This window comes from Diospyros lotus, chromosome 3 (genome assembly GCF_014633365.1).
Source record: "Diospyros lotus cultivar Yz01 chromosome 3, ASM1463336v1, whole genome shotgun sequence".
Taxonomy (NCBI): Eukaryota; Viridiplantae; Streptophyta; class Magnoliopsida; order Ericales; family Ebenaceae; genus Diospyros; species Diospyros lotus.
The window spans coordinates 37858726-37879747 of NC_068340.1; the positions used below are offsets into that span (position 1 = coordinate 37858726).

At 33.3% G+C, this 21022-nt stretch overlaps 1 protein-coding gene across 1 annotated transcript; it reads right to left on the bottom strand.

Moving 5' to 3' along the window:
* Positions 1–11277: 11277 nt before the first annotated feature.
* LOC127797220 (protein SGT1 homolog) lies at positions 11278–20891 on the bottom strand. Its single transcript, XM_052329908.1, has 10 exons — positions 20539–20891; positions 17125–17194; positions 16158–16282; positions 14524–14644; positions 14159–14255; positions 13939–14004; positions 13526–13664; positions 12209–12285; positions 11999–12103; positions 11278–11630 (listed from the first exon to the last, which is right to left on the bottom strand). The coding sequence occupies exons 1-10, from the start codon at positions 20696–20698 to the stop codon at positions 11523–11525; spliced, it is 1068 nt and encodes a 355-aa protein (XP_052185868.1). The 5' UTR covers positions 20699–20891; the 3' UTR covers positions 11278–11522.
* Between the last annotated feature and the right edge of the window lie 131 nt (positions 20892–21022).

Consider the following 21022-nt stretch of genomic DNA (forward strand, 5'->3'; position numbering starts at 1 on the left):
GAGACTAAATCTTTTAACGTTATAAAGATCTTTAAATAATAATTAATTTATTAAATATAATTTTATTATTATATTAGATCTAATTTTGTCTGAAATTGTTACATAAAAAATTAAAAAATAAGATGCAAACCCTATTAAATATTTTTTTTTACACAAACAGTTTATGTCTAAAAAATAAGAATAATATTATGAATCATGATTAATAATAATATTATTAATAAGTCACCAATTGTTGTATTCTTAATGAAAGAGATTAAGTAAAAAAAATAATAATATACAATCTCTTTTAATAAAAAAATATCAAATAATGGCATTATCGTTCATCATCATTCTTTTAACATTATTCAAAAAAATAAATAGCAAAGACATTAACTATACTCTACCGATAATAGATCTGCCAGATGACAATCCAAACACGGAAAATAAAATAAATGGCAAAGACCTTGTCTACTGGACTATATAATATATCTGCTAAATGACAATCTAAACCTCATACCATCTCCATCAATCATAGAGATGAAGGCTGAAATCTCAAAGTGTAGCTTTCGTTAATAAGACCTTTTCAACCCTCCTTTTTAAGCTAATAATTAAACAGTATACATTTGTTTAACTAATAATTATTATATTTTATTTTTAATACTTAATAAATTAATATGAACATTTTAAATGTATATATATAAGCAATTATGATTTATAATTTTTAAATATAAAATCAAAAATCAATAAAAACTATATTTTTTATTTCCTTCAATCAAGTGTATATAAAGTTTAATTATTATTTTTTTACTTCCCATGTACAAAACTCAATATGTGTGACTAAAAAATGTATAATTAATAAATCTATTTTATAAAAATATTTAAAAGTAATATGAAAATAAATATATAAATATAAAGTAAGAAAGAGAACATATAAATATCTAATTTAATCATTGTAAAATAATAAAATTGAAATATATATAAAAAATAGAATGTGCCATCTTGAAAATTTTATTAAAGTGTTAAAAATAAGATATAATATTTATTGTTACAGGAAAATGGTTAGCATTACTTAACCTTTATTTGCCAAGTACAAATAATACAATGGATAATTTTATGTATTAAAACATCCAATTAAAAATAACGCGACATTCCAATTTTATATAAGGATATTATTTTCTGGTTATATATAGCTTCAGTGGGACAAAAGAGTATACCAATGGATATATTTATATAAATATAAAATATTTTTTAGGAAAGTATTATTCCAAAATATATATTATTATTTTATCGCCGCAATATTATTGCATCGTGTACTGAGTTAAAATCTTTTAAGGTTGCTGCTATTCGAGTAAAAGACGCCCCCACCAAGTCACTAATGTTTGATTTTCTTTTTAGAATTTTTCGTCCAGACCCTCGCAAAAGTTGATGACATAGCACTAAGATAATCCTAATCACAAAAGTTGGCTTCCATGCTGATCGTGCAATGAAAACAAATAGAAGGTCGCCATGTGGCAAGTTGACAGCCTCTCATATTTTTTCCACATCAGTCCATATCTCTCCTTTGGCCTTTTGCTCTCAATTCCCCTTCTTTCTTTCTGTGATGCCCGAGCCCATCGTAACATGTGGTTATAATCTTGGCGTATCTCATAGCAAATTACGCCCAATATAAAGTATTAAAATAATATAAATATTTTGGGAGGAGTCTAGATTTCACCGCCTTTTAACTACGGAGAACTCAAGTTTAAAATACTTGGTCAATAGGAATTTACCTTATTCTTGAATCCAATTAACTCCTTAAAATATAAATTTAAATTTAAATAAAATAAATAAATAAATACTAACACGCTCAATAAAATATTCTAACACTTAAGCATGATTAGTTCACACTCGCAAAATTATTCATAGTGAGAACCTTAACTTGATCCAAATTAAATTTTATTTAATTTATTGTTGTCTCCCATAATCAAATACAGAACATATAAATTACATAAATGATAGAATTTCACCCACATTTTTAATTACTGCCCACAATTGATTAACCGACGATTCTTCCATCAGTATTGTTTTTCTTTTCTTAAATCCTGAGCCATCTATTGAATTAATGGAGGTAAAAGGGTGAGTCTTTGGACTCAATAAAATCAATATACAATTCAATAAATTAATAAACATGGCATAATAAATAAAAATAAAGTACATCATGCATGCAGGTCCATCCACCGCACATAAATCAAGCTCTAGGTAACCCCTAATGGTTCCCTCTATGACACCCGTCTTAAGATTCTCACGGTCAAATATCCACTACCCATGTTTAGGCATTCCTTTGATATCTTATGCAAGTTATGACAAAAATAATTTATACACAAAATATATTAAATCTTTACCTTATAATATTAGCCTCCTATTAATTTTCATTAACCCGCTAGATGTATCGGTGATGCCCTCAAAATCCCCTTTTTAACATAATTACATATAATGTAAGGTCAATTAAATAAACAAATCACTGAACTAATTTCACTAAATTTCTAATGTACGTCATTTACCTCACTGCCGACCCCTTCCCTTTCAGAATTCTTCCTGCCTTCAATTTCATGCAACTTCATCTCCTTATTAATAAGCCTCAGCCGCCCACGGTTTAACTCTCAAATCTGTCGTTGAAGCCCACTGAATTCATCTCCCAGCTCAAGGCTAATCATGATCCTCACTGTTGCTCACTTCATCTCCATGAACACATATATCATATATTATATCTTATCTATATCATTATATTATACAATATAATACACCGGTGCTTATTTGCGTGTATATATAACCTATACACTAATTAATTAAATTATATATTTAATACTTCTAAATTTTCTTAATTAACTTAGGAGATTGATTAAACGCAATTACAACCTCAATTATTAATTTAATAATTATTGAGATACTAAAAATCTACCATTAATAACTTAAGCTTACTCGACATATTCGCTTTTATTCATATGCCCTCATAGGACAATTTTTTCATCTTAAAATTACTTCAGAGTCGATTTTATATAAAATTGGAGCCCCCTTAGGGTTTTGTTATTTTCCCAAAAATCTCATTCGACGATCTTCTAGTCATTTAATTTTTCAAATTGTATCTTAGTTGTACTAAAAATTGTCTCTATTCTAATTGTTTTTATTGTCATAAATCTCATCTCGAGACACTCATCAATCATATATCATTTTTTTAGATATCTAAATTCTAAGACACTTCGTGTAGTTGATTCAATCACTTATCAATTCAATTCTCATATCAACTTTAATTCTTCGAACCACTCAAGAGTTACTTGTAAAATCTTATCATATGAATCTTTTTTAGTCCAAAAATTCAATAGAATTTCAATTGTTTTCCCCACTCCAAAAACATACTAAACTTAATACTTTTCATTAATTTTCTCAAAATCACAAATAACCCAATAAATCACGTTAAACTCATAAATTAATTATTTTCAAAATCATGAATGTTACACTTTTCCTTTTACCTCCAAACCCAAAATCTCTAAAAGTTGAACCCTAATATTTTAAGGTAGACAGAGATTCGAGAGGAGCGGGAATTGAAAAATAGAGCATGCCTTCAAATTTTTGTTTCGAAAGTTAAGAAATTAGGAAAAATGTAAAGCTAATGCTTACATTGAAGCAAATTGTAAATCAAAATAGGGTGAAGAAGAAAACGACAATAACTGCAACATTAGCGATGAATTAGTTACATAGAGATCTAGGGGGGGAGTGGAACCAAAATATAATAAATTTAAATTTGTATTTCCTTCTTCATGGTTTGAAACTATTATATACATGAAATTGTTTATTAAGTGGTTGGTGTAGTTAAATGTAATTACCTTTTGTAGTGTATAAAGTGATTGAATATATTATTTAATCAACTTAAGTAATGTGGTTTTTATAGTTAACACTTTTATGACATTGTTAATTTTGTAATTAGAGTTTATTTCTGATGACTCATTTAAAATATGTAATTAGGGATTATCAGTCCTTGTTTTTGAAACTAAAGTACACCATTATTGTAATTTGGGTGAATTTTGACCTATTTGATTGTTTTGTATCGTAAATACATACTCAGAGTGCTTCACCATTATCATGCATCAGAGTGGAAAGCATGCCACCATGGGGTACAGATGAGGGAATTTTTTTTTTTTTTAGTTTTGTTGTGCTGATAGATTGTAGATATTAGAAATTCAAATAATGGTTAAGAAGTGTGGTATCATTGGAAAAATAGAAACCTTTTAACAAAAGTCGAACAACATATACAGTAAGAGTTAGTGTAAATTAACATCTGATATTGGTTATTTGTGATAAAAATAAAATGTTATGGCACACACCAAAAAGGGGGATGAATTGGTATAATAAAAATAATTTTTGAGAAATAGAGATGTCGTTTGTTAAGACCATGGATTCATTAAACCTCAAGACCTTAAAATGACACGAAGAGGTATCAACCGTGTAAAGACAATCTCGTCTTGTGAATAATGAATATGAAATCTTTATGGTTGAGAGATTAAAGGTATAAATTAAGTAAGGGATAAAAAGATGCTGATAAGAACAAACACACAGAAGGCACAAACACACGACAATTTATAATGGTTCGGTTTTTCAAGCATAATCTATTACCTTAGCTACCTACTAAAGATTTTGAAACAAATTCACTATCAACCCCCTACTCAACCCGAGTAGGTTCTCTAGTTCATGACTAGAAAACTTACAAACCTCTCAATCTAATGGGTCATCTAGCTTCCTGTAGGCCAAATACAGTAAACTTGAGAAAGAGAATCTAAGAGTACAACTTTTAGTTACAAGTTCTTTCCAACAAAAATAAGAGGCTTAAGATAGATGCAACAGTATAGATACATAGCCTCGAAAAGAAAATTATAGAGAGAATAAAATTTAAAGCTCGGTGAAAATTGAATGCTCAGTAGTTGAAGATATTCAATGTATTCAGCAACTTTCAAATGATTCTTCCAATTTCTATTTATAGTTGATGACAGATAAATACAAAATTTTGACCGTTGTTGTGGTTAAGCGAGCATTAAATACGCCAAAAACTAGCCGTTACAAGTTTTTGTGAAACAAATTGTTGATAGACTAAAGAGGTTAGTCGACTATATTTTTGAATAAAACTAAGGCATAGTCGACAAATAAGTAAGCATAGTCGACAGATAACCAACCAAAACAACTGATAGTCGACAAACACTTTCACATAGCCAACACACCCAAAACATAAAGAAAATTTCTAACATCATACACACAAATAGTCAATAGAATAATTTTCATAATCGACAAAACCTGCACGATAGTCGACAGAGTAAAATATAGTCGACAAATGCATAGCACATAATCGACTATTCACTTTAGAAAAACTAAACACTTAACATTTTCTAACTTTGTTTCTTTTGAAAGCAAGTTGAGATTATCAAAATGATAATAATTTTGAATTTCAAGAACTCAACACGCAAGTTGAAAATTATCAAAATGATATGAGTTTGAATTTAAATATTCAAACTTATTCCTATAGAGTACAAGATTGATTTTCATAACATCGAGTCATTATCAAAATTATTTGAATTTTCAAGAGTAAAATATCAGTTTGGATATGAGATTCCATGTGGATAGCCTTAAAAAAAATGCATGTGTATGTCAAAAGTATTGATGACATGGCTGAGGCTTGCAACAGTGGTAGCAAGCGTAATGTGAATGTGAGGGAGATGCATTTTTAGTTGGGGAAAGGTGATGGTTTGAGGGAAAAATTGGTTTCAATTCTAGAAGGTTGGAGGGATTGATGGGGTGAATGTTAGTGAGACGAGCACCACGAAATAGAGGCAAAAAACTAAAGTGAGGGAAGCATCTATAACTATGGGCAATAGAAGAAGAACTAGGGTGGAAGGGGAGAGGGGAAGTGAATGTGGAAAAAAAGGTAACAATGGGTGATAAGGATTGTCATAAGGGCAATAAATTGAAGGAAAAAATAAAAATTTTGAAAAAAAAGCATAAAATGAGGATGAGGGAGAGGATGACAATGATATAGATAAGGAGGATGAGGATTATATTAATCTAGAAATGAAGTTAATGATAGTGATTATGACGTAGAAAATAGGGATGATGATGAGTCCAATTTATTATTTATAGAGTTATTGAAAATGTTAAGTGTAATTCTAATGACTCAAATTTTGCCCCTTCTAATTATAATGTTTAAATCCTTGGATAAATTTAAAGAAGCTTGCAAGAGTTAGGCTATTAAGAATAGATGGCAAATCAAGTTCAAATCAAATGATAGTAAAAGATGCAAACCAAAGTGTGGCAAGAGCTGTGGGTAGTATATGTGGTGTCATGCAATGGTAAGAGACCCTTTTACATTTTAAATCAAATCAAATAAATTTAAGCACAATTGTAAAAAAGAGTACAACATAAGGCAAGTGACATCTAAATGGTTGGCAGACAAACTTAGAGATTTTTAGAGATGATCTTGCTTGCAACCTAAATGGATTCATAAAATGTGTAGTAGAATAGTACACTATTAAAGTTACCATAACTAAGGCATTAAGAACTAGGAAAATATATAGTTGCTAAATTGATAGATGGGGATGAAAATGAGCAATTTGCAAATATGCAAAACTACAAAGTGGAGATTTTGAGAACCAATCCTGCAAGTAGCGGTGTGGTTTTTCAGCCAGATGAAGATGATGAGGTAGTTTTTGCTAGAGTATACATATGTCTTGGTGTTTTGATTCATGCATTTAAAGTTGGACGTAGAAGATTAATTAGGGTGGATGGATGTTTCCTCAAGGACATGCATGGGAGTCAATTATTAGCAACAATTGGAATTGATACTAATGATTGCATCTTTCTACTAGCTTGAACAATGGTGAAAAAGGAGAACAAAAAAAATTGGATATGGATTTTAACAAACATTGGGGTGGATTTTTAGGTCTTTAAGAATCTAATTAAGTGGACTTTCATGTCTGATAGGCAAAAAGTAATATCTTATACTTATTTCAAATATAATTCATATTATTTGCATATTATTAAATGTGAGAATGGTTTTAATTGTTAGTTCTATTGGTTTGCAAGGGTTAATTCCAATCTCTAATCAAGTATTTTTTGCATCAAAGAAGATATATTACGTGAGACACATTTATACAAATTTTAGAAAAAAAATAGAAAGAAAAAGAGTTGAAAGACATATTATGAGAATGTGCTAGGTCAAGTTAGGTCCAGAGGTAAATTACATGCATGAGAAAAGTGGATAAGAAGTCACATGAGACATATCAGTATCTAAATACAATTCCACCTCAATGTTAGACAAGGTCACATTCCAAACTAAGTGTGACTTGCTCTTGAATAACATTTGTGAATGCTTCAACGATTACATCTTAGAAGCTAGGGATAAGGGCATTATCACATGTTTAGAAATTATTAGATATAAGTTGATGAAAAGGTTATGGAAAAAGAAGAATGCTATGAAAAAAGTACCTAGTCCATTATGTCCTAAAATACAAAAAGAGAGAGAGAGAGAGAGAGAGAGGGGGGGGGGGGAGGGGGGGGAGAGAAAATTAAGGTGTTTAGCTTCAATTGCATGTCCACTTGGTCTAGGAGGAGTAAATGTCAGGTTGTAGGACCAGAAGGTCAATTTGTAATTGATAAGAATGAGAAGAGTTGTAGCTATAGGAGATGGAATCCAACAAGAATTCCATGTGAGCATGTAGTCAATGCATTATTCATAAATCGAGAGAAACTAGAAAATTATGTGGATAAATGCTACACTATGGAGACTTACTTGAAGATTTACAACACTTGTATCAATCCAATAAATGGAACTGAAATGTGGCCTATGAGCAAGGAAGCTGCTGTTTTACCCCCACCAAAACCAAAGCCAAAGAAAGGAAGAAGGGCAAAATTAAGGAGATTAGAAGTGGAGGAGTTGGAGAAATTGGCAAGGACTAGAAGGTTTCCGGATAGGATGTTATGATATGCACAATGTGTGGTGTGAAGGTCCTAATAAGAGATATCATGGAAGCAGCCAACTGATGGTGATGTTGGACAACAAGATAATATCCTTAATGATTTAAATCAAACAGAATCCAATGCATTTTCAGCTCCTAAATCAGTCCCCCTAAGAAGGAAATTGCAAGTTAGTCTAATTTTTATCCCTGTCAAATTCATTTCATTTAATATGCATAATAATTACGTTTGAAATGCAAACAAAAGGGTTAGAAATTGATGCCACATTACTGTTATGAATTTTGTTTCGCAAGTGAAAAAACCTAGAGTGGTAAGGGCATGCAATACTGGTAGGAATTCACAATCAAGAAACTCAAAGACCACCAGTGAACCCAACTCCTCAACCCTACACTTTGAAGTGGATGCGCGATGTAACTCAACTATTCATTTTTACTTTTCATAAAATTATTGTGTAACCAATGATGATTAACATTTGCGAAAAAAAAATTTGCTGATTTTTGGTAGTTTGTGACCTGCAAGGGTGTACACAGGTCATAAACAGTGAGTTTTTCCAATTTTAAGTAGTTATACAAAGTTAGGGACAACAAGCACACACACAAAAGTTGATGAAGGTTTACAAAGAAATGGCAGTAGAAAGGTACCTGTTGATTAAATTTTGGACTCAAACATTGCAATTTCACAAGTGAACCCAACTCCTGATCAACAAGAAATTGATTCATCTCAGGTAAAATGTTTAAATGCCACTGCTCTATTTTCCACCTTCGAATATAGAGCCACTATGAGCATTATACCATTTCAATATGAGTTTGCTGAGTTTTTTTGAGTTCTATGAGTTTTTTTGTATTGTCTGAAACATATAATGAGTTTTTTTGTTACTCTTATATACCTGTTTATTGAGCAGGTGATTCATCCAAATATGGAAGCCACATTAGAAAAACCAGTGTTTAATTCAAGAACCAAGGACTCAAGCAGATGTAAATGCCACTGCAGAGGACCAAACTAGCCTTGAAGATCCAATTATTCAGCCAGATGTGGAAGCAAAAAAGAAAGAATTTACCTACATAATAGCCCCCAAATTACAGACCTCTACCAGACCCAGATATGGACAGAATAATACCTGACTTAATTTCAGACAACTTCCCTAAGAAAAGGAGATTCTAATGAACCAATATTGATAGATAAGGTGCTTTTTTAAACTAATGATGGGGATAAAATTGGATGAACAACCTTTGGTGAAGAAAAATGATATGTGACTTTCAAAATTGTAGGTTGAAGCTCTTAGGAGACGTGTAGAGTAGGAGAAGTTACAAACCTGTCAAATTTGCAAAGTTGGATGAAGTTAGCAGATCTAAACCTGTCATCCACAAGAGGCCACTAACAAGGAACATGCATCCCTGAACTAGTTTAGCAGGTCCTAAATGGACAACAAGAGGGGGATCTTCAAAGACAAAACAGATAAAAAAAATGTAGTGGAACAACAGGTTATAATATGGAAGTAGAGGAGATACTAAAGTGAAGATGCAAAAACTTTTTGCTACAATTTGCAATTTTAGTAGATATTTTTTTTATCATACTGCCATGAACTTGAGATTGTTGAATTTGAGATTTATTTTTTGGTTTCTTTTTAAACTGTAATTAGGGCAAACAGGTTGGAGAAGATATTGAACAGGGGATGGAAGTGCTTTGTTGACAGTGCCTTAGTCATCTTTATGGCAGATAATGGATAGGAAATTATTATTTTTTGGACACATGTTTATTGAAAGTGTTGAGCATGTGACATGTGGGGACTTATGTCACATGCCATAGCTGTAACATTATTTATTTTTGATTTTGGAGTCATGGTGTTTTTCTTTAAATCGTATGTTAATGACAATATATTAATCAAGTAATATAATTTCAGTATTTTGTTAAATTCAATTTCGTTACTCTCATTTATTTACACTGTCAATTTTAATTTAGGGATGGACTCCTTAATTATTTTGCTTACATAAACGAGTGCTTATTTCAAAATAATATGGTACATATTATAAGAAAAATGATTGCAAGTGTTTAACATAAAATAATATGATTAAATTCCATAAATAAGGGGTTAAAAAATAAGTACATATAAAGTTCTAATCCAACATCTTAACCTAAACATATTTCCCCCCTTACAAAATTCAAACACACACCCAACACTGAAGTCTACCACCCAGACAACACCATTGCATTGCAGCAATCTAAGTACCCCAAACTGCCTACTATTCTTTATTACAAAAACCAACAAACCAACCCCAAACAGCCTACTATTTTCCAATACACAAGCCAACAAACAAACCCACATAGAAGACTAATATCACGCAAAGCTTAAGCAGCAGCAACTTCCAAACCCCCCTCTAGCAACTTCCTATTTACTCTCTTCCCTGCATCTTCGTTCCTTAGAAGCCTCTCACTCATTGGTGGGTCATACCAACCAAAGAGTCTCAGCGACCCTTCTGGACTTGTGATTCACATGGCATGAAGAATTAAGATAGGAAATGGAAAGAATTTGGGTCATACCAACCAAAATGAGACAATTGCTGAAAATCATCTCCAACAAGCCTCCTTATCTAATCTTGACTTTCTCCAAATTTTTATTGAGTTTCAAATATCTCGTTGGAGAGCAAAAAAATTATTCCCTATTGCATTATCCCAACAGCTCTCTCGCAAATCTGAAATTGAAAGAAGAAGCCGGTAACAAGCAACAACAGACATTACCAACAGCAACGACAGCGACAATGGAGAAGAATAAGTGTTGCACACAAAAACAGTAACCAGCAACAACGACGAGCAAAACGACAACCAAATTTGATATCAACAACTAATAAAACGTCATCTTCTCCAAGCTAAGTGAAAAAATAGATAGAGAAAGACCAAGCAAAACAATGAGCACCTTTTTTAGAAATTTTTTGAAAAAATTGTGAAATTGTTTGAAAATTTGTGTATTTAATTACTGATTTATATATTTAATTATTAATTTTATTTATATATATTTAGTTATTAATTTATGTATTTAATTATTAATTTTATATATATTTAGAAATTACAAATAAAATAACATAAATAAAATTAAAATTTAAAAAATAAATAAATAAAATAAAATAAAAAATAAAGAGAAGAATAGTGTATAAGTTGGAACACAGCTTATAAGACGAGTTAAAAATAAAGTGATTTATTTATAATATAAAAAAAAATAAGATAAAAAAATGGATTGAAGATAACCTAAGTGAATACATTCTTAGTGCTTAGGATTTACTAGTCTATAATATAAATTTTAACACAAACAAATAATAAAATGTTCTGAAAAATTATTCAAACAGGAACACAAAAAACAGTACAAAACATCATTAGCGAACGACCCATTAGAACACACCATCTAGGGGACTAGACAAAGGACCATCCACACACCACACACTTTGAAGGTCTGCATATGATAGAAATTTGGGTTCTAGAACACACCATAAACAGACTAAAACGCAAACAAAATTTCCACAGCCCAAATTACAGTTACTTTCCAGGCGGGAGCCAAAAGTCTAAATTTCCCATTTCTTCAACTCCATGCCGTCTGGAGGGCTTCCTTCCACCACCTTCGACCCCACTTCTTTCCAGTTTGTTGAGAGCACTGTCCCATTCGATTCAACCTGTAGGAAAATCAGATGAAGAAACAATAATGATAACTTCACAAACGCCATTGTTTCCACATAAAATCTATTTTATGAACTGGTTAAAACATTTCTCTTCCCTAAAATAGGGATATTTTGGAACAAATTTTCTCACAGTTTTAGAAACTATCTCACCAAGCACGTTTTCCTAGTTATTTCAGAACCAAACTACAAATATCAGGACCACAGGCCCTAAGTTCCCTGATTTTCATTTTCCCTGAACATGTTATTCTCAACAAGGTTATGTTTCCTCAACTTCTGCGATTTCAGTATGTTTTTAGCAAAGTTAAACGCGAGTCATCAATAATGAATATCCCAATCCAATATGAAGTGATTTTTGGACTTACAAAAGATTTTTTCATGGCTCTTCTTGTGTCCTCGTCAGCATCTTGATATATGTCCCGGAAAAATTTGTTCAAAGCTGCATCTCCATCCAACTTTTCCTCTTTCTCCTGATATGCAAACCAGTAATGAATCCAAACTAAACCATAAAAGTCCAACTATTTAGGGATACGAACTTAGACAAACATGAAAAGACCAAAAGGTTTCAGATATACCTCCTTTTTCATTTGGGCTTCCATTTTATCCCAATCTCTTGTTGGCTTTGAGGAAGGGTATGCAGGCCTTTGAGTAACTACAAAAGGCAGAAGCACCCAATTGGTAGAAAGTTAATGAAAGCATATATATGAAAGAGATAATTTCAAAATTAAAATCCTTAAGACAAATATAATCAGGGTACAAGCATTTGATTTCATAAACCAGCACTGGCTCAATGTACCAAGATAACCAAACTAAAGAAATCATTCTGTTGAATTCATGGCTGCAGCCCATATGCACAATTAAGATGTGCTAACCCCATCATTCAAGTCCAATAGAAACAGAACACAAACCCAAAGCTCCATCCATTTACAGTTTTACGAATGCAAAAAGACTAGATAATACTTAATTTTCTCATGAGATATGATAGCATCTTTGCTTGTGGTCTCTGTTTTTAGTTTTCGTTGTTGTAGAAGCAAAAACAATGAAAAAAATTCTTAAATTAGCAAAAACAACATATCTTTATTTATTAAACTGGGATGTTTTAAATAAATCTCCACAAAATAGTTTATACAACAACACATCAACTGTGTTCTCCCAAGACATTTTGGTTTCAAAACCTGAGAATATCTAATCATAACCAAATTGGATCCAAAACAATGGAAATTGATACAAGTAATAGCAGTTTTCTATACCAGGAGAAACAGTAAAATGCACTAGCAGAATTAAACAGCACTAGCAGAATTAAACAGCAAGGACCAAGCCACCCCCCCCCCCCCCCAAAAAAAAAAAAAAAATTATGAAATTCTTTTCCCACTTAATATAGTATTTCAAGAATTGTTTATAAGAACTACTTTCCTGCCTATTAAATTTTGTTTTGCTTTGAGCCCCCAGGGGCATAAGCCTGGTGGTTCTGGCGATCCCATTTGGAGCCTACTCTGTCATGGTCAAGTGTTGTTCTAGGATCGAAACCAAGGGCCACCAAATTCCCTGATTTAACTCCTTCACCGTACTTTGGGGCCACTAGATGAGGGCACTCGTGATGAGGCGTTACCCAAAAAAAAAAAAAATATTTGCTTTGGACCATACTCGGAAATTTTATTTTTTTTTAACTCGAACCACACCCCCACCCCAAGGCCCCCACACCAAAATTTTTGGGTCCACCTTTTGAGAATTTTTTTTTTGAAGTGAAATAATCATACATTTCAGTGCCATACAAGTTGCCCTAAATGTCATCAACCATGTAAAACAAGCAGCACCAGTTGATTAATCAATAATAGTTGTGTTAATCTCCACTTAGAGCTATGAAGATTCAACTTGTAAGTACAAAAACCTACCCGATGATATATTTACCCTCTGTACAAGAGCATTTTCCTTGTTGAATTCAAGAGAAGTCCACTGTATGGCCTCAGCTTTGGCTAGGCGAATTTCAATCTTTGTAGACAAGACTACAAACGTGCATTTTTCCGGTATTATCTGTTTAAAATGCAACACAAAACAAAGGGAAAGGCTGCTATCAACAGTCAACTCCAACCAATGCATAAAACAGAACTATATTCAAGATCAATTAGACCAGCATTCCAAACAATGATGTATTGCAAATAACTACATGGACATCTTTTCCTCATTTCACTGGTTTTAAATCTGCAAAAGAATACTGTCCTCAACAACTTGTCCAATTGAATATATACCTGATCCAACAGGATCCAAACAAGAACAAATATACAACAACATGACATTTGTGCATTACCTTTCCAAATAAACGAGGCTGAAAATTGTAGGTATCTTGACCAGGAACATCAATGGTGACACTAAGCTGTGAGGCATCCAAACAAAGAAAAGAGAGGGAGAGAAAAAAGAAATGGATGCATATAATTAGCACATATTTCTACCAGAAGTTCAAACAAACAAATTATGATCCACACAGAGTAAATAGATAATCAAACAAATATTGAGTAACGTGAACATACTATTTGTTCACCGTAGTCGACAGAAACATTTTCTGGTAGTACGCCCTTTGCAAATATAGTAACAACCACTTCCTCGGGTTTCTGGTAAAATTCATGCCTGCAGGGAGAATATCACTGGATTAACACTATCCACACCTATAGTACACAATTGTGTCATGCATCATATTGTGAAACCATCCGATTTTTTAATGAGAAACTCGCAGTTTGACAGTTTGACAGTTTGACCTAAGGCATCAAATAAACTGTTGAAGTAAGATGGCTTCCGAGCATCATGAGAATTCCACATAAGCAACTGGAATAATTCAGCATATTCCTATCATGAATTATAAAACTTGCAAACAAAAGGAACAGAAAGTAGCCACTACCTGTATTTTGGTTTGGATGATGGTGCTGCTGGTTGAGCATCTTCTGAAATTTCAACAATTTTGTCTGTCAATTCAACAGGAGGTTTCTCCAATGACTGCCTTGGTAACTCGCCATTTTCCTCTGATTCAGTATCCAAAATCCACCAATCAGATTAAAAAGCCAAATAAGAAGTTGAGTTGCCCTTCACTTTCTTATCTACAATGGTATTCTTATACATCCTTCCTAAACTAATATGTCATACCTATCCAACCAAAACAATCAAAAGTCTCTAAATTTATACACATTGGTTGGACAATCCACCTAAGAGAAGGAAAATAACTGAAGCACATAATTGTCCAAGAGCATAACTATTGAAAATGCTCCATGTTTCATATCACCTTTAGTATTTGATTTTGTATGTTGCAATCAATGACAACATTGGAATCCAAATTTTCCAGCCAACTCAGAGTGGAGAAGTGAATGAGTTAGCCAGATCCTTTTTCTTATTGAGTTGATTTTATTCCCATCAAGATCAAGTTTACCTTACTTAGGTGCAAAGGGATTAAATGGGAAGTAAAAACAAATCCTTATGGCATACAAAGACATGAAAAAGGGCGAGAGAGAGAGAGAGAGAGAGAGAGAAGGGGGGATGGGGATTTTAGTTGCCCATGCATCACCTTACAACACTAAACTGATGGAGTACCCAAGGATTATCCAATACCTTGATCCAATATCAATTGCTTTACAAAATTACAAGCAAAACAAGAACAAATCAGGGCATTCGAGAGGCCCTCACTCTCCTGAATTTCCTCCCAAAATCAGCCTGCTCTCTCTCTCTCCTTCTACGCTATATATACCTCTCCCTTGCTCCTCTCTAACCGAATTCCCCTGCACATGCTGATTATTCCCTCAGCATGCGGGATTACAACTCTACCCCCCCTGCACACATGCTAGTTGTTACACCCGCATGTGTTAATTCACTATTCTATCCTTCATGCTTGCTGCTTGTGGCGTCTTTGGTAGGTCCGGTACACTGTTGGCCTATCATTACTAAACATATGGCTTGATTCGGAGGATGGAGACCCAGGTCACATTGGAAATCCCCACATGACATTCATATAACCCAAACATGCATCTAAGTTGTCACAGATATTTGTCAAGGTTTTCCTGCCCAACAAGATAACTAAGAACTTTCTGAACTTGCTTGAGGAAGGTTATATCCAGGTTACTAACCACCAAACACACACATTGTAGGCACATCTAATGCTGATGCCTAATCAAACTTGAAAACAATTCTGAATGGAACTGACATACACTTCAACATTTTAGTATTATCTATTGCTTAATCATATAAATTTTGCTTTTCTCAACTGGTAACAATGCGTGATAGACATGCACACATGGTGAAATGATGACTCATTCAAGCACACATTATCCTCCACTGGAAACAGAACATACCATTGAAACAAGCCAATGCCTAGCAAAAAGCAGAAGGATGTTATCTGTTAACCATCTCTTTTTATTGTTCCTGTGGTTCTGCCTAGACTCCAGCAGGAGGGTTCCAAAGTTTGCTTCAATTCCACAGATTTTGGCTAAATACCATTTAATTGTCCTAATTGATCACCATAAAATTTAGTCACAGGCAAATAAGTACCTGCAATGTGTTCCTCACATTCTTTGATCATCTTAGTGAATCTTGAATCTCCTGGTACTAAAGAAGCACCTGCTTCTAAGGCAGTTTTAGCAGTCTGATACTCTTCCAGCTTGATACAGGCCATGCTGTGTGATAAAAAAAGAGAAGTTCAGTAAGATAAAGTGTAGAAAGATATTTTAACCAAAAACCCTAGGATTTAAAATATGAATGCAGGGCAATGACATGAATGATGATATCTTCTAGATCAAATAATCTACTTCTACTAGAGAAAGTATGCCCAATTGCCAAGTCAATTCCATAGTGACCACATCATGGCTTACAAAAAACCTGACCAGCATCTGTAATTTACCCTCCACTATATACATTAACAGGTCCATAAGTTCCTCCTAGAAAATGAATAGCTAACAGAGCATGTGCAGATAATCAGCATCCCATCTCAGCATTACAGCAGTGCTTACATCAATCACTAAAAAGAAACTCGTATCAGTCTACAAAATTAATTGAAAATATAAATCATCAAAAGAGCAAAAGAGGGACAGTGATGACCAGTAACACCAATCAACATAATTGATAGACAGAAGGGAGTTTCTTAAACTTTTAAAACTCCATAATTGTAAAAATATACGAATCAACTAAATATTACATTTTGAAGCCTGTAAATTCCCACACCCATACTAGACAAATTTCAACCAGCAGACCCCTGCCAATTGTGATGTGTTCAAAAGTACCTTTTTTACATTTTCTAACCAAATACACTTTAGATACACAAGGGAATACACATGTCAAAGCCTTGGGCAAAAAAGATATCACATATAGGAAATATGGTCTACACGCACATATACTCCTTGAGGTTCTGCCACCAATACATCATATATACTACAAAAAATTGTATATGGTAATAAATCAACAAAATAAGTTACAAAAAACAAACATTAAAAGATGTCTAATCCAGTAAATGGATACTCACGCTTTACGCAAGTATGCTTTGGCCAAAGAAGGGTCCAATTCAATTGCTCTGTTGGCATCAGCAACAGCCTCTGCTCACAAAATGAAAATCGATATGAATATAATTGTTACAGGTGGAGATAGTCTGATGTCAACTGAATATTCTCAAAAGAACTTCAAAATATAAGGCCGGGCCCAAATGCAAAAGGAAAAATTTCCAAAAGAAAAGTAAGAATGTCAAGCATAAGAAAATAACTAGGTGGCCAAATGTAAAATGTGAATCTTCCAAAAGAAAAATTAAAATGACAAGAATAAGAAATGAAATCTTAACTCAGAAAGATGTTCAAGAGTTCTCTCATACTACAGGTTAAGAATTACACCATTAGCAAAAATAAAAGAATAAGTCTCCACCAAGCAATTAAATGACAACGACAGCAAGCCTTAATCTTACTGAGGTTTTCTATATGAATTCTAGACCTCCATCCATCTCTATCTATGGTCATATACTCAATAAAGCCAATATATCCAATGTCATATTTTAAGGGTTTCCTACCAAATTCTCTTTGACCTTCATCTCCCTCTTTTGCTACACACTTCCTCAATTTCACCCACTCATCTTCTCACATTTCAACTTCAATTTTCATCTCATCCTCTTTTGTATGGACATGCATCTACCATCACATCCTCGTTTTAGGCATGCTCATTTATTGTACATGTGAGTTCACCCATCACAAGAGCAAAGAAGAAAGGGCCCAATGCAGATCCTTTATGTAATCCAATTATAACTGAAAACCCTCAGTATCTCCTCTACAATTCCTAATGCACATTTTTCATTGAAATACATGTACTTAATAGCCTATATATAAGCATATAAGCAATCCAGATCCCTTCATGTTATCCAACACCTTTCACAAGACTTTTCTAAGATTTATGTTATATGCTTTTTCCAGTCTATAAATAATATATGCAACTTTCTGCTTATCTCTAAACCATTCCATTAGACGTCTCCATGAGTAAATAACGTCAATTGTTGACTTATCAGGCATAAACCAAATTAATTTTCAAAGACTTTAGTCTCTCCTTTACCTTTGTTAAATTACCCTCTTCCAAAGTTTCATAAGGTGGCTTATTCACTTCATCCCTCTGTAATCAATCTTAACTCAGACCATCATGTTCATTCTTATAAATAAGCACCAAAATGCTCTTTCTCCACTCATCTGACATCCTTTTTGCTCAAAGGGTCGCATTAAATAGTTTCATTAATCAAAAAGTACTTCTTCTACCAAGTAATTCCATATTTTTATCAAGATACTATCTAGTCCAACTAGTTAACTATGCACGATTTTTTTTATAGCAGTTTTCTTCTTCTTCTTCTTTTTTTTTTTTTTGCACAAATACATTTATAGAGCGTGTAATTCTTGTAATTCTCATCCTCCTCAGAGTTATTAAGTCGTCCCAATATAAAACTTATTTCTATACTTTCATTAGAAAGTTTCAAGAAATACTCTTTTCTGATCTAGTTGGAGGGCCTAGTGCCTGTTACGGATAAAGAACCTTATCATTTAGAAGATAAGGAGTGGCGGTTAATGATGAGAAGATAAGGAAGCATGAAGCCGAAGAAGATAAATCAAGTTTAAGTTTTCATATTTTGTATAAATCTGTAAATTATAGATGATTATTGTTCCTACTTATTAGGTTGTTATCCACTCCTAGTTTTTAGGAGATTTATTAGCATACTTCTTGTATATATAGGGTTTCATACTCATGGAATAAATAAGAGAGAATATCTATTCAATCCAAACTCTCTCAACAGTGCCCACAAAATAAAGAAATTGCTCCACTTATTTTTCACAGTGAAATTGTTAGTACTAAAATTGAAGGGAAAGTAGAAAGACAAGCTGTCTATGAGAGACAGCTGTTCACTTTTATGTGCTAAAAAATAACTTCTCTCTTTGCTTGTTAAAAAAAAAAAATGAAAATGAAGATCAGAAAACGAACAAGTTCAGTTCCTCAATTACCCACCTTTAAGTCAAAAACCAAAATGATACTTTTTTATCATCAAATAAGCAAGGAATTGACGAACTGATTGGATTAAAGTCAAACAAGTTTATCAAAGTTCTGATATATCTGGTTAAATTTAATTTCTGAAGTATACTGGTTGACAAACTGATTGGACATTCATTGGTCACGACCATTTCATTCAGAATTTTTTCTGAGAAAAAAAAAAAAGAATAGAAACCAAAGATCTAAAATTTGTAAAAGTTTCATCTTTATTATGTACAAAGAAATCTAAAAGTACAATTTTTCTAAAGAAACATATTTTTTAGCCTAAACACAAAACAAATGGAGCCTTAGTTTTTGGTTTTGCTTGGCATTCTCCTATAAATTAACCTCCACTTTTGTCATATTCCTTCCATTGCCTGTAAAGCATTCATTCCCAAATCACATTTGTTTCCTGATGCCAAAACCAACTTCTCTTTCCATTCCCGCTCTGGTATTAATTTTCTCTTATTTCAATTTCCGAAACAAACGGCAGCCAACCACAAATGGCATTTAAGTGGTAAATTCATCTCATCTATGATTTGGGCCTGTGAATTTTTTTTTTCCCCTTTTTCATATCAGAACCAAATTAATTACTAGAATGAATTTATTGTTTAAACACATAAAACTAGCACGTGTCGGCAGCAGATAAGAGTGTTTGCTTAGGTTATTGGAATTAATTGACTTCTTACAATGTATGGAAAAACACGTGAAAGTAATGGTTATGGTGTGTTAATTCAAAGAATAAAAAAAACTACTAGATAAGGAATGCCTATTATCTCAGCCCCAATGAAACATTTATCTGTGCTAAAATGAGCCCGACACCAGGCAACTGCCTTGATGGAAAAATCTCATACATTCAACAAACAGATTTTCTACATGTAAGAACATTGAGCTAAAAGAGTCGGTGAAACTTGGTGCAATCATCACAGGTTCGGGAAAAAGAAAAAACAAGCAACATAAATATTGGTGCTCTTGTTTTCCTGTTATCCCTCATCAAACCCACAGTAAGCATCAGAATGATTTTACGACAACAGAAAAAAGGACGGCATAAGCAACAGATTCAGTATGCCAACAACAACAACGCAAGTTTAATCCAGGTTCACCACACGAACTCTAGCTTTGCAACCATCTCTCCCCATGGCCATATTCAACAGATTCAGTACGTCCATTCAAAAAAGCAAAAGACGGCAAACTACCAAAACTAGGAACTTTTATCCGTATTTAAGCCTAATAGCTAGGATTACTTTAACTAGTTCAAATCATCTTATATACTCAAAGAAACTAAAGGAAACACGGAACAAAGAGACATGAAAATTAGTGAAAGGTGCAGACTTGTCGACAGCACGCGCACACGCACACACACGCACACATAGAAAGTGAGATACAGAGGTACCAGTGAAGTTTTGGAGTTTGATGTTGGCCTGGGCGCGGTCGGCCAAGAGCTCAGCGTTGTTAGGGCTCACAACGATAGCCTGGGAGTAGAGGTCAACGGCCAGTTCGAAGTGGTCGTCGATGAACGCCTCCTTAGCCCTAATTTCCAGATCTGACGCCATTACAGGAATCGACACAAGAACTCTGGAGAGACGAAACGATTCAAAAACACTTCGATCAGAAAGAAAAAGAGATGGATCGATTAATTGCTTGACCTGCGGTGCTAACAAAGATATAATAATGGAGGGGAGAGAGATAGAGAGAGAAAAAGAGAAGGGCTCGAAGCGACGAACACTCTAGAATGGTAAACCCCGGTCCATGCTTAAAAGTTGGAAATAAATCAAATTAAGAAAATACAATATTTATTTGAGAATTGATACGTTGCCCCGCGTTGGGCATTCTTATACAGCCCGACGCGGGCCCCCTCCCCACCATTATCCCCACAT